The 14,888-nt window shown below is 47.9% G+C and overlaps 1 protein-coding gene across 1 annotated transcript in view; it reads left to right on the forward strand.

Annotated features, from left to right (window-relative positions):
• Nucleotides 1-14,888, forward strand: part of LOC308377457 (nuclear receptor coactivator 3-like) — an 86,192-nt gene that overhangs the window by 69,642 nt on the left and 1,662 nt on the right. The window contains exons 12-20 of the mRNA XM_080854115.1: nucleotides 15-1,195; nucleotides 2,092-2,209; nucleotides 2,519-2,734; nucleotides 2,927-3,160; nucleotides 3,741-3,843; nucleotides 4,424-4,592; nucleotides 5,226-5,576; nucleotides 6,810-6,911; nucleotides 7,381-7,630. Coding sequence (XP_080710241.1) covers nucleotides 15-1,195; nucleotides 2,092-2,209; nucleotides 2,519-2,734; nucleotides 2,927-3,160; nucleotides 3,741-3,843; nucleotides 4,424-4,592; nucleotides 5,226-5,576; nucleotides 6,810-6,911; nucleotides 7,381-7,630 — 2,724 coding nt within the window. The remainder of the gene's footprint in view (nucleotides 1-14; nucleotides 1,196-2,091; nucleotides 2,210-2,518; nucleotides 2,735-2,926; nucleotides 3,161-3,740; nucleotides 3,844-4,423; nucleotides 4,593-5,225; nucleotides 5,577-6,809; nucleotides 6,912-7,380; nucleotides 7,631-14,888) is intronic.

Genomic DNA, 14,888 nt, shown 5'->3' on the forward strand with positions numbered 1-14,888 from the left:
GTCTCATCCTTCAGGTATGCACTCCCCCATGGGTCCAGGCAGTGTGGGTGGAGGAAGTGGTCTGGGTGGAGGTGGGGGCAGCAGCTCCTTCTCCAGCAGCTCTCTGAATGCCCTGCAGGCCATCAGCGAAGGGGTGGGGGCCTCCCTGCCCTCCCTGCCCTCGGCCTTGACTGCAGCCTCCCCTGCCCACAAGCCCGACAGCTCCCCCAGCATCCACTCCACCTCCTCTTCCTCCGCAGCCGCCCAGCCCAACCAGGCCTGCAGGCCTCCAGTGCCAGGCCATGGTGACTCTAAGAGCCCAGGGGCGGCCTTCGGGTCTGGGCCGGGGGAGCACCACCACCCCCTGCACCACCAACACCACGGCCACCCGCACCCTAACGACAGCAGTGGGTCAGAGCGGCCAGACAGCCAGGCACCTGGGGGAAATAACAAAGAGTCAGGGCCGGAAGGGAGTGGAGAGTCGGGGGCCTCTACCACAGAGCCAGCCAGAAGAGTGCCTGATGGTAAGGGCCACAAGAAGCTGCTGCAGCTCCTGACCTCCCCCACGGAGGAGATCGGTCTGGGGGTGGGAAACGGGCTATCGGGGCCCCCGTCGGCTCCCGGCGCTAATAACCCTGCTGGCATGGAGGGTAAAGAGGCGGGCTGTGTAACTAGCCCCTCCTCCACGGGTGTGTCCTCCTCCTCCAACCCTCCAATGGCGGGAGGAGGGGCTCCTGGAGGGGGTGGGCCGGGCTCTCTTGCCATGAGCTCCTCCCACTACACGGCCTCGCTGCAGGAGAAGCACAAGATCCTGCACAAGCTGCTGCAGAACGGCAACACTCCCGACGAGGTGGCCAAGATCACCGCCGAGGCCACCGGGAAGATCCCCACAGCACACGAGGCCGCCATGGCAGCCGCGGCAGCAGGAGATCTGGGTGGGGCCTCGGGTGGCGGGGCTGGGTCGGCGGGGCCTGGGGGCGGAGGAGCGGGTGGATCGGGGCCCGTGGTGGAGCCCAAGCAGGAGCAGCACAGCCCCAAGAAGGAGAAGACCCACGCGCTGCTCCACTACCTCCTCAACAAGGACGACGCCAAAGAGCCCGCCGACGTCAAGCCAAAGCCAGAGGAGCTGGAGGGGAAGGGGCCAACTGGGGCCCTGGGCTCTGCCCCCGGAGCAGAGAGTATGGAGGGCAAGATCAAGTCAGAGCCGTCTGATGAGGTGAAGCCCGCAATAAACACAGACACGCACACAGACACGCACACAGACACGCACACAGACACGCACACAGACACGCACACAGACACGCACACAGACACGCACACAGACACGCACACAGACACGCACACAGGGTCTTTATAGACCAGTGAAGGACAGCTGTATCACTGACTTTGTATTCATTGACAAAAGAGGAGACGAGGTCTAGATCCGTTGTTTACTTTCCCTCACTTCTATGAAGTGTGTGAATAAATAGTTGGGGGAGACCAGCAGCAGTAGTAGTTTTGCAGCAGTGATGTCCAGCACTAATGCAGTGATCTAGCACAGGGAGGAGAACTGAAGTAGCAGCCTACGCCCTGTTAGGCCTGCGGGTACGTTGATGGCGTCATTTAGCAGCATTTCACTGACCCAGGTTTCTGTGGTTGCTAATCACGGCAGCTGATGATTTCGATTTTTTTTAAATGAAACCAGCTCCAGTGTTCTCCCAGGTAGGCTTTTGCACACTGTGAAATGCTTTGGTTCCAACCTGGCTAGAGGTGCAACCAGGTGAGCGCTGATTACAGCGGCTGCAGGATCATTTAGAGCAGCGAGGAGCTAACTGTACCCCAGCTGCCCGCGGCCATGCAGAATTACTGGCGCTAATCACAGTTCTGGAGAGGTGTGAGAGTGATTCTCTAACTGCTCTGAGAAATAAGGATGGAAATTGATGAAATGTTTTTGGAAAAGAATAGATGTGAGAGAACAGACATTTTGTTATGACCGTGCCATAGATATAGAATAGTTTCAGCTGTAATGCGGAATAGAACACAATAGCTGGAAAGTGTTAGGTGTGTATTAAGTGTGTGTGTGTGTGTGTGTGTGTGTGTGCTTGTGTGTGTGCTTGTGTGTGTGTGTTTCAGCTGGATACTTTCCTGGGATTGAAGAACTCAGGAGAATTTCACCCGGATCAGGGCATGGGGGGTGTGTCCAGTGATGGAGGAAGCAAGCCCCAAGGGTTTCCTGATGAGGGTGCACAAGGTAACATGCTCTGCTTCTCAGTGTACACTGCTAGCTGATGCAGCCCAGATGGGACTGAGACTGCCACATATGCATGCTCCATGAGTTTCCTGTATTCATAGTCGTAAAGAGAACCTAGTATGCTTTTTCCTTTCCCTTTAGTGGGTTATATAGCTTTCTGTGCATCTAAACGGTCTGCAAAGTTACAAAGCGTTGTAGTCTTAAGTAGTATGTATTTCACTTTTACGTACTTCACTACTGTGCTTCCCACTCACTACTTGAGGTTCCATACTGTGGAAGTGTTCCTAACTGTCCTGTCTCATGGGTCAGGCATGAGGAGCCCTGCGCTGGGGCCAGGGGGCAGAGTGCCCTTCCAGAGAGCCATGTCTGTAGACGGGAAGCTGGTGGGTTCAGGGGGGGCGGCCGGCAGACGCAGTGCTCCCATGCCCATCAAGCAGGAGAGCCTGGACGGACAGCGCATGATGGGGACGCCTGCCGACAACTTCCCCGGGAACATGGGTGTGTGTCCACGCGGCGTTGGAACAAGTAAACTGATTTAGTTATTTCTTTCTCCTACTCTGTCCTTCACTTGCTCTTCTCTTTGTTCTCTCATTCTTTCACTTGCATCTTCCCTCCTAAAACGTGTGTCTTGCTCCTTCTCCTTGCCTTCCTCCCTGTCCACCTCCAGCAAGCTTGCTTGTGAGTTAAGTGTGCGCGCTGTGATTTGTGTCCCTCCAGGAATGATGAACCGAGGCATGTCAGTTCCGCAGAGCTCCCCCATGGGGGGGTCAGGGGACTGGATGCCCCACTCCAGTGCCAGTCCTGTGGGCTCAGCTGGTGGCCCCCCCTCCATGGCGCGCCCCCCAGGCATGGACTACAACTCCAAGGGCATGATGGGAGGCCACATGGTCAGCCGCTCCAACAGCGTGCCCGGCACCAGGTCCATGCTACAGCAGCAGCTCATGGATATGGGTATGTGTGTGTGTGTGTGTGTGTGTGTGTGTGTGTGTGAGAGAGAGAGACAGAGAAGGAGAAAGAGGCACGAAGGATGATGACTGTATTTTTGAAAGAGCATGGTAAATAATTTGAGTAGAGTTTCAGCAAGTATGTAGATGCAAACATGTGATCTTGTGGTTAGGGAGTTGGAGTGAAGGAGCGAGAGTGTGTAAGGCTTTCTGAATTGATTGGACATATTTAATGCTTAACATTCGGATGAATCACTACCATAATTCATCATCATCATCATCATCATCATCATCATCATCATCATCATCATCATACACAGTATGAAATGCTAATTAGAGGCTTTCAGTGATGAAGTGGATGTAGACAGGGGTATTATGACGACTAAAGAGTGTATTTCAAGGAGTGTGTGTGTGTGTGTGTGTGTGTGTGTGTGTGTGTATGAACCTTGCAGTTTTCCCATGTATAAATAGTAACAATGTACTGTTGGCAACAGCCGGAGTAAGAGCATTGTTGCTGTTGATTTGTGTTGAGATGACTAATCCTCCAAGCAGTCATATAAACCTCTTGGCCCTCGGTCTGTCCACAGGTTCCAGTGATATGAATATGGGCATGAGTCAGTTCAGTCAACAGTGTCCAGCCGGCCAATCACCCTCCTGGTCCGACAATATGATGGGGATGGACAACAACAGGTAATTGCACAGACTGTGCTGAACTGGGTCACGTTATTAAGCAAGAAGCCCCTCTGGGGGAGAAGAGGCAGCTTTGAGTGTGTGTGTGTGTGTGTGTGTGTGTGTGTGTGTGTGTGTGTGTGTGTGTGTGTGTCTGTCTGTCTCTGTGTGTGTGTGTGTGTGTGTCTGTTTGTGTGTGTTTGTTTTGTTGATTGAGTGTGTAATCCTTCAATCACACCCCCTGCTGCTAGCTTCTGCTCCCTACTCTACATGTAGATTTAGCTGGCAGTATGGTGGCCATCTGTGTTTTCTCACATTGTGGTGCGAACGTGCCTTGGCTATTTGGATAACTCTGTGTATGTGTGTGTGTCTGTGTTTGCTTGTGTGCATGTGTCTGTGTCTCCGTGTGTGTGTGTGTGTGTGTGTGTGTGTCTGTGTGTGTGTCTATCTGCCCATGTCTGTCTTGCTGGTTGCACGTCTCTTTTTTACGATGTGAGTGTGTGTACATGTGCCTTCTTAACTATATGCATGTGTACATCCCTCTGTGTGTGTGTGTGTGTGTGTGTGTGTGTGTGTGTGTGTGTGTGTGTTTGCGATGCAGGCGTCAGTTTGGGAGCAGCCTGGATGAGCTGCTGGTCCCTCCATCCACCAGTGAGGGTCAGAGTGATGAGCGGGCTCTGCTGGACCAGCTGGACTCGCTGCTCAACACCGACGTCATTGCCCTGGAGGAAATCGACCGCGCGCTGGGCATCCCAGACCTCATCAGCCAGGTTAGACACAAACACACAAACACACACACACACACACAGAAACACACACACAAACACAAACAAATTCCAATGAACACTCAAAATATATAAATGTTCACACAAAAATATAAGCAAAGCCACAACATGCAGACACAGGTATATCGAAATCTAAAGTAGCATGCACATAGAAATGTGAAACACACACACACACAAAGCCAGAGCCAGAGCCAGAGCCTTAGTTTAACATTAAACAGCCCTACCAATTAGAGCCTCTCTGGATAACTTAATGACAGAACTCCTAAACAGTCGGTGAGACGAGAGAAGACAGACACTGAGATCCAAAGAGTCTACGTGCCCACCTAATCAGAGAGACAAAGAACAGAGTTGGGACTGATTCTAGTAGGAAATGAGGAATTAAACTAATTGTCTGTTGTGTCATGAAAGTTTGTTGGGCCATGTTCTGGCATTATAGATCAGAATCTATACACTGTAGGTTGTCAAAATAGTTAAACCAAGTCTCTTCTCTGTCTGTCTCACTGTCTCACTGTCTGTCTGTCGTGTCTCTCTCTCTCTCTCTCTCTCTCTCTCTCTCTCTCTCTCTCTCTCTCTCTCTCTCTCTCTCTCTCTCTCTCCCTCTCTTCTACACCTACACAGAGTCAGGGAGCAGAGCCTCCATCTGAGTCTTTCCCTGGCCAGGACCCTTCCATGGTGATGGATCAGAAGCCCATGTATGGACAGGGCTACCCCGGCCCCCCTTCCATGGGCGGCATGCCTGCGGGGTACGGTGGTGCCCCCATGCAGGGCCAGCCTCCGCCGGGCGGATATGGCCCCATGATGAACCAGATGGGTCAGCAGGGCAGCTTCCCTGGCATGGGGGGCAGCATGGCGGGCATGGGGCCCATGGGGGCCATGGGACACCCCCGCGCCAACATGATGAGGCCCCGCATGATGAGCGCCACCAAACCCATGAGGCTGCAGCTGCAGCAGAGACTACAGGGCCAGCAGGTGACTACACACACACACACACACAGAGAGAGATGCACACACACACACATAGAGATGCACACACACACACTCACACACACACACATAGAGATGCACACACACACACACACACACACACTCACACACACACACATAGAGATGCACACACACACACACACACACTCACACACACACACATAGAGATGCACACACACACACACACACACACACTCACACACACACACATAGAGATGCACACACACACACACACACACTCACACACACACACATAGAGATGCACACACACACACACACACACACACACACATAGAGATGCACACACACACACACACACTCACACACACACACATAGAGATGCACACACACACACACACACACTCACACACACACACATAGAGATGCACACACACACACACACACACTCACACACACACACATAGAGATGCACACACACACACACACACACTCACACACACACACATAGAGATGCACACACTCACACACACACACTCACACACACACACATAGAGATGCACACACTCACACACACACACACATAGAGATGCACACGCACACGCGCACACACACACACACACACACACACACATAGAGATGCACACACACACACACACACACACACACACACACACACACACACACACACACATAGAGATGCACACGCAAACACACACACACACGCACACAGGTAGAGATGCACACACACACACACACAGACACACACAGAGATGCACAGACACACACGTAGAGAAGCACACAAACAGATACTTGGGACAAAAGCGATCTGAATCAGTACAGTATCAAGCCAGAGCGCTACTGCCGGCAACCTTAAAGTGCAGCTCCACGGTAATCCTATGGGGCAAGCATTCTCATTAAAGTCAGCCGCTTGTTTTGGCCGTTATCGTTATGTTATTGTAAGTGGCGGACAACATGGGAAGGATCCCTACACATACAGACTGTGTCTCACATAAAACAGAAGTCTGGCTCGCTCTGAAATCTCCAGGGAGTTCCCCTTTAAGGGTTTATAATGATATGTGGACTAGAAAATGGAGATAAAGTGTCTCTTTTATCAGCAGATGTTAACACTCATAGCAGACTTGTTCCGTTGAAATAAGTTCCTATTATGATCATGTAGAGTAGACCTAGTGTACTGCCTCTAGTGTACCAAGTCATCATTACAGGTCTGACTCTCCTCTGTCTGTTCTCTCCCGGCAGTTCATGAACCAAACTCGACAGGGCATGGGCATGAAGATGGAGGGCCCTGGCGGAGGCAACCCGGGCATGAGGCCTGGTATGCAGCCTGGCATGGGCAGCCAGGTATGCCACTCCACTTCATCTCACTTCTGTACCACCCTGACCATAGGGTCCAGTGTCTGGTTACATGTGTCACTATTTAAAGTGATGCACAGTCTAAGGGTGTCAAGCAGTTTATCAGTATTTATCTCCTGATCATCGGCGTGGCACTGGACAAGTGGAGGAATATTCTTTTTTAAAGTAAACCGCCCACGCTTCACACTTCACTCATGCTCTTCCCCCTCCTCCCTCTCTCGCCTCCCCCCTCCTCTCTCTCCTCCCCTCCTCCCTCCCTCCTACCTCTCTCTCCTCCTCTCTCTCCTACCCTCTCTCTCCTCCCTACTCCCTCTCTCTCCTCCTCCTGCCTCTCCACCCTCTCTCCTCCCTTCTCCCTCTCTCTCCCCCCTCCTCTCTCTCCTCCCTCTCCCTCCTCCTCTCTCTCTCCTCCTCTCTGTCTCCTCTCTCTCTCCTCCCTCCCTCCCCGGTGTGTCAGCAGGGCTTCCTGAATGCTCAGATGCTGGCCCAGCGCAGTCGGGAGATGATGACGCTGCAGATGCGCAGGCAGAGGATGATGATGCTCATGCAGCAGCAGCAGCAACAGCAGGCAGCCGCCGCAGCCGCCGCAGCCGGAGGCTTCAGCCCCCCGCCCAACGTCACCGCCCCCACGGGCATGGACTCACCCATGGGAGGACCCCCCATGGGCCAGGCCGGACAACAGCAGTTCGCCTACGGAGGGAGTTATGGTATGTTCTGGCAGGGTCACTGCTCTGCCTCAGTCCTCCCCGCTTGTGTTTCTTCTCCACCAGGGATTGGTTGCCTTCACTAGTGTGACACCGTCTTTAGAATGGCGATTAACATTTGATATTTGCAGGTTAATAAGTGACAACATATGAGCTTGCTAGGGCAGAGCAGACCATTTCACCTGCGTGTCAGATTTTGAAAGGCTGCAGGCATGAAAAGTGTTTGTCGCTCTCACTGAATGGATGGCAAGAAATGCCATGTATATTTTTTCTTGACATGCAGGCTATGGTCATCCAGCTGGCCTGAATACTCCCCCGTCATGATACAGTGCTTCTCCAAACAGATTTGTAATGTGCCTTTTTAAGCATTGAAAAGCTTTCACATACAGGTGCATCTCAATAAATTAGCATATCATCAAAAAGTTGATTTATTTCACTTATTCGGTTTAAAAAGTGAAACTCATATATTATATAGATTCATTACACACAGACTGATATATTTCAAGTGTTTATTTCTTTTAATTTTGATGATTATAACTGACAGCTAATGAAAACCCCAAATTCAGTATCTCAGAAAATTAGAATATTACTTAAGACCAATAAAAAAAAGGATTTTTAACACAGAAATGTTTGACTACTGAAAAGTATGAACATGTACAGCACTCAATACTTGGACAGGGCTCCTTGAATTACTGCAGCAATGTGGCCTGGCATGGAGGCGGTCAGTCTGTGGCACTGCTGAGATGTTATGGAAGCCCAGGTTGCTCTGATAGCGGCCTTCAGCTCTTCTGCGTTGTTGGGTCTGGTGTCTCGCATCTACCTCTTCACAATACCCCATAGAGAATCTATGGGGTTTAGGTCAGGCGAGCTTGCTGGCCAATCAAGCACAGGGATACCATTGTCCCTAAACCAGGTACTGGTACCTTTGGCAGTGTGTGCAGGTGCCAAGACCTGCTGGAAAATGAAATCCGCTTCTCAATAAGGCTGGTCAGCAGAGGAAAGCATTAAGTGCTCTAAAACATCCTGGTAGACAAGAAAACACAGTGGACCAACACCAGCAGATGACATGGCACCCCAAACCATCACTGACTGTGGAAACTTTACAACTTGGATTCTGTGCCTCTCCTCTCTTCCTCCAGACTGAAATGCAAAATGTACTTTCATCTGAGAAGAGAACTTTGGACCACTGAGCAACAGTCCAATCCTTTTTGTCCTTAGCCCAGGTAAGATGCCTCTGACATTGTCTCTGGTTCAAGAGTGGCTTGACACAAGGAATTCGACAGTTGACGCCCATGTCCTGGACAAGTCTGTGCGTGGTGGCTCATGAAGCACTGACTGCAGCCTCAGTTCACTTCTTTTGAATCTCCCCCAAATTCTTGAATGGGCTTTGTTTCACAATCCTCTCAAGGCTGCGATTATCCCTGTTGCTTGGGCACCTTTTTCTACCACATTTTTCCCTTCCATTCAACTTCCCATTAATGTGCTTGGATACAGCACTCTGTGAACAGTTAGCTTTTTTAGCAAAAACATTTTGTGTCTTACCCTCCTTGTGCAGGGTGTCAATGATCAACTGTCAAGTCAGCAGTCTTCCCCATTATTGTGTAGTCTACTGAACTAAACTGAGAGACTATTTAAAGGCTCAGGTAGCCTTTGCAGGTGTTTTAAGTTAATACGCTGATAAGAGTGTGACACCATGAGTCTTCAATATTGAACTTTTTCACAATATTCTAATTTTCTGAGATACTGTATCTGGGGTTTTCAATAGCTGTCGGTTATAATCATTAAAATCTAAAGAAATAAACACTTGAAATATATCAGTCTGTGTGTAATGAATCTATATAATACATACATGAGTTTCACTAAATCAACTTAATTTATTGAGATGCACCTGTATGCCTGGTGGTGTGTGACATGCCTATGAAGAGTGGTTAGTGACATGCCTATGAAGAGTGGTGGTTAGTGACATGACTATGAAGTGTGGTGGTTAGTGACATGCCTATGAAGAGTGGTTAGTGACATGCCTATGAAGAGTGGTGGTTAGTGACATGCCTATGAAGTGTGGTGGTTAGTGACATGCCTATGAAGAGTGGTTAGTGACATGCCTATGAAGAGTGGTTAGTGACATGTCTATGAAGAGTGGTAGTTAGTGACATGACTATGAAGAGTGGTGGTTAGTGACATGCCTATGAAGAGTGGTTAGTGACATGTCTATGAAGAGTGGTGGTTAGTGACATGCCTATGAAGTGTGGTGGTTAGTGACATGACTATGAAGAGTGGTGGTTAGTGACATGTCTATGAAGTGTGGTGGTTAGTGACATGACTATGAAGAGTGGTGGTTAGTGACATGCCTATGAAGAATGGTTAGTGACATGCCTATGAAGAGTGGTGGTTAGTGACATGACTATGAAGAATGGTGGTTAGTGACATGCCTATGAAGAATGGTTAGTGACATGACTATGAAGAGTGGTTAGTGACATGCCTATGAAGAGTGGTGGTTAGTGACATGACTATGAAGAATGGTTAGTGATATGCCTATGAAGAATGGTTAGTGATATGCCTATGAAGAGTGGTGGTTAGTGACATGCCTATGAAGAGTGGTGGTTAGTGATATGCCTATGAAGAATGGTTAGTGATATGCCTATGAAGAGTGGTTAGTGATATGCCTATGAAGAATGGTTAGTGACATGCCTATGAAGAGTGGTGGTTAGTGATATGCCTATGAAGAGTGGTGGTTAGTGACATGTCTATGAAGAGTGGTTAGTGACATGCCTATGAAGAGTGGTTAGTGACATGTCTATGAAGAGTGGTGGTTAGTGACATGCCTATGAAGAGTGGTGGTTAGTGACATGACTATTAAGAGTGGTGGTTAGTGACATGTCTATGAAGAATGGTTAGTGACATGCCTATGAAGAGTGGTGGTTAGTGACATGTCTATGAAGAGTGGTGGTTAGTGACATGCCTATGAAGAGTGGTGGTTAGTGACATGCCTATGAAGAGTGGTTAGTGACATGCCTATGAAGAGTGGTGGTTAGTGACATGCCTATGAAGAGTGGTTAGTGACATGCCTATGAAGAGTGGTGGTTAGTGACATGTCTATGAAGAATGGTGGTTAGTGACATGTCTATGAAGAGTGGTGGTTAGTGACATGCCTATGAAGAATGGTTAGTGACATGCCTCTGAAGAGTGGTGGTTAGTGACATGCCTATGAAGAGTGGTTAGTGACATGCCTATGAAGAGTGGTGGTTAGTGACATGTCTATGAAGAGTGGTGGTTAGTGACATGCCTATGAAGAATGGTTAGTGACATGCCTATGAAGAGTGGTGGTTAGTGACATGCCTATGAAGAGTGGTGGTTAGTGACATGCCTATGAAGAGTGGTGGTTAGTGACATGTCTATGAAGAGTGGTGGTTAGTGACATGCCTATGAAGAATGGTTAGTGACATGCCTCTGAAGAGTGGTGGTTAGTGACATGCCTATGAAGAGTGGTTAGTGACATGCCTATGAAGAGTGGTGGTTAGTGACATGTCTATGAAGAGTGGTGGTTAGTGACATGCCTATGAAGAATGGTTAGTGACATGCCTATGAAGAGTGGTGGTTAGTGACATGACTATGAAGAGTGGTTAGTGACATGCCTATGAAGAGTGGTGGTTAGTGACATGCCTATGAAGAGTGGTTAGTGACATGTCTATGAAGAGTGGTGGTTAGTGACATGCCTATGAAGAGTGGTAAGTGACATGCCTATGAAGAATGGATAGTGACATGACTATGAAGAGTGGTTAGTGACATGTCTATGAAGAGTGGTTAGTGACATGTCTATGAAGAGTGGTAGTTAGTGACCTGCCTATGAAGAGTGGTGGTTAGTGACATGTCTATGAAGAGTGGTGGTTAGTGACATGCCTATGAAGAGTGGTGGTTAGTGACATGTCTATGAAGAGTGGTGGTTAGTGACATGCCTATGAAGAGTGGTTAGTGACATGTCTATGAAGAGTGGTTAGTGACATGTCTATGAAGAGTGGTTAGTGACATGCCTATGAAGAGTGGTTAGTGACATGTCTATGAAGAGTGGTAGTTAGTGACCTGCCTATGAAGAGTGGTGGTTAGTGACATGTCTATGAAGAGTGGTGGTTAGTGACATGCCTATGAAGAGTGGTGGTTAGTGACATGTCTATGAAGAGTGGTGGTTAGTGACATGCCTATGAAGAGTGGTTAGTGACATGTCTATGAAGAGTGGTTAGTGACATGTCTATGAAGAGTGGTTAGTGACATGCCTATGAAGAGTGGTTAGTGACATGTCTATGAAGAGTGGTAGTTAGTGACCTGCCTATGAAGAGTGGTGGTTAGTGACATGTCTATGAAGAGTGGTGGTTAGTGACATGCCTATGAAGAGTGGTGGTTAGTGACATGTCTATGAAGAGTGGTGGTTAGTGACATGCCTATGAAGAGTGGTTAGTGACATGCCTATGAAGAGTGGTGGTTAGTGACATGTCTATGAAGAGTGGTGGTTAGTGACATGCCTATGAAGAGTGGTGGTTAGTGACATGTCTATGAAGAGTGGTGGTTAGTGACATGTCTATGAAGAGTGGTTAGTGACATGTCTATGAAGAGTGGTTAGTGACATGCCTATGAAGAGTGGTGGTTAGTGATATGTCTATGAAGAGTGGTTAGTGACATGCCTATGAAGAGTGGTGGTTAGTGACATGCCTATGAAGAGTGGTTAGTGACATGCCTATGAAGAGTGGTGGTTAGTGACATGTCTATGAAGAGTGGTGGTTAGTGACATGACTATGAAGAGTGGTTAGTGACATGCCTATGAAGAGTGGTGGTTAGTGACATGTCTATGAAGAGTGGTGGTTAGTGATATGCCTATGAAGAATGGTTAGTGACATGTCTATGAAGAGTGGCGGATAGTGACATGACTATTAAGAGTGGTTAGTGACATGCCTATTAAGAGTGGTTAGTGACATGCCTATGAAGAGTGGTGGTTAGTGACATGACTATGAAGAGTGGTGGTTAGTGACATGCCTATGAAGAGTGGTGGTTAGTGACATGTCTATGAAGAGTGGTGGTTAGTGATATGCCTATGAAGAGTGGTGGTTAGTGACATGTCTATGAAGAGTGGTGGTTAGTGATATGCCTATGAAGAATGGTTAGTGACATGCCTATGAAGAATGGTGGTTAGTGACCTGCCTATGAAGAGTGGTTAGTGACATGTCTATGAAGAGTGGTGGATAGTGACATGACTATTAAGAGTGGTTAGTGACATGTCTATTAAGAGTGGTTAGTGACATGTCTATGAAGAGTGGTGGTTAGTGACATGTCTATGAAGAATGGTTAGTGACATGCCTATGAAGAGTGGTTAGTGACATGTCTATGAAGAGTGGTGGTTAGTGATATGCCTATGAAGAATGGTTAGTGACATGCCTATGAAGAATGGTGGTTAGTGATATGCCTATGAAGAGTGGTGGTTAGTGATATGCCTATGAAGAATGGTTAGTGACATGCCTATGAAGAATGGTGGTTAGTGATATGCCTATGAAGAATGGTTAGTGACATGCCTATGAAGAATGGTGGTTAGTGATATGCCTATGAAGAGTGGTGGTTAGTGACATGCCTATGAAGAGTGGTGGATAGTGACATGCCTATTAAGAGTGGTTAGTGACATGCCTATGAAGAGTGGTGGATAGTGACATGTCTTTGAAGAGTGGTGGTTATTGACATGCCTATGAAGAGTGGTGGTTAGTGACATGTCTATGAAGAATGGTTAGTGACATGCCTATGAAGAGTGGTTAGTGATATGCCTATGAAGAGTGGTGGATAGTGACATGACTATTAAGAGTGGTTAGTGACATGCCTATGAAGAATGGTTAGTGACATGCCTATGAAGAGTGGTGGTTAGTGACATGCCTATGAAGAGTGGTGGTTAGTGACATGCCTATTAAGAGTGGTTAGTGACATGCCTATGAAGAGTGGTGGTTAGTGACATGTCTATGAAGAGTGGTGGTTAGTGACATGTCTATGAAGAGTGGTTAGTGACATGCCTATGAAGAGTGGTTAGTGATATGCCTATGAAGAGTGGTGGTTAGTGACATGTCTATGAAGAGTGGTAGTTAGTGACATGCCTATGAAGAGTGGTGGTTAGTGACATGCCTATGAAGAGTGGTGGTTAGTGACATGCCTATTAAGAGTGGTTAGTGACATGTCTATGAAGAGTGGTAGTTAGTGACCTGCCTATGAAGAGTGGTTAGTGACATGTCTATGAAGAGTGGTTAGTGACATGCCTATGAAGAGTGGTTAGTGATATGCCTATGAAGAGTGGTGGTTAGTGACATGTCTATGAAGAGTGGTAGTTAGTGACATGCATATGAAGAGTGGTGGTTAGTGACATGCCTATGAAGAGTGGCGGTTAGTGACATGTCTATGAAGAATGGTTAGTGACATGCCTATGAAGAGTGGTGGTTAGTGACATGCCTATGAAGAGTGGTGGTTAGTGACATGCCTATGAAGAGTGGTGGTTAGTGACATGCCTATTAAGAGTGGTTAGTGACATGCCTATGAAGAGTGGTGGTTAGTGACATGTCTATGAAGAGTGGTGGTTAGTGACATGCCTATGAAGAGTGGTTAGTGACATGTCGTCATGTAGCCTCAGAAGGGAGAGCTGTTCCTCCCAAATACTCACTCCCCATCCCTCTGAATCCCAGTTGAGTTTCACGTGAACTACACAACTATTTTCTCCTCACGTACTTAGAAGTTGGATTCAAGGCTACAGTGCAGCCTTTCATTATACTCCTGTGTGTCAGGAGGGTCAGCAGCCCTCTCCACATTCTCAAGGGGGAGAGAACGCCATGAGGAAATCAGACAATAAGTCAAAAGGATAAGTGCTTGTGTGTTAAATGAGCAGTCAAAGGAGCCTTCAGGGTATGGATTCCTCGGGGCGTCCTTGAAGGGAAGCACTATGGCTAAACCAGCACAATGTTCAGCACTCGCAGAGATGAGTCATTTCTCAGAGGAATCAGAGTTAACGTCGTGGCCTTCCAGTTGAGGTAGACATGCAGTGAATGGTGCTGCCATCTGCTGGTGAGAAAATGTAAATGCAGTGGTTTGCAGAGCATGTGACGAGTTGAAAACATATATTCTCTGCATGGCTCTTTTTAGGTTACCTTCAGACTGTATGATGTATGTATGTATGATATCATTGAATGTTTTGTCGTAAATGTACTTGAAATTGAGCTCAAAAGTAAACATTGATGGTATCTCTTCTTCC

The sequence above is a fragment of the Sprattus sprattus genome (genome assembly GCF_963457725.1).
Source record: "Sprattus sprattus genome assembly, chromosome: 16".
In the NCBI taxonomy this organism is placed as follows: Eukaryota; Metazoa; Chordata; class Actinopteri; order Clupeiformes; family Clupeidae; genus Sprattus; species Sprattus sprattus.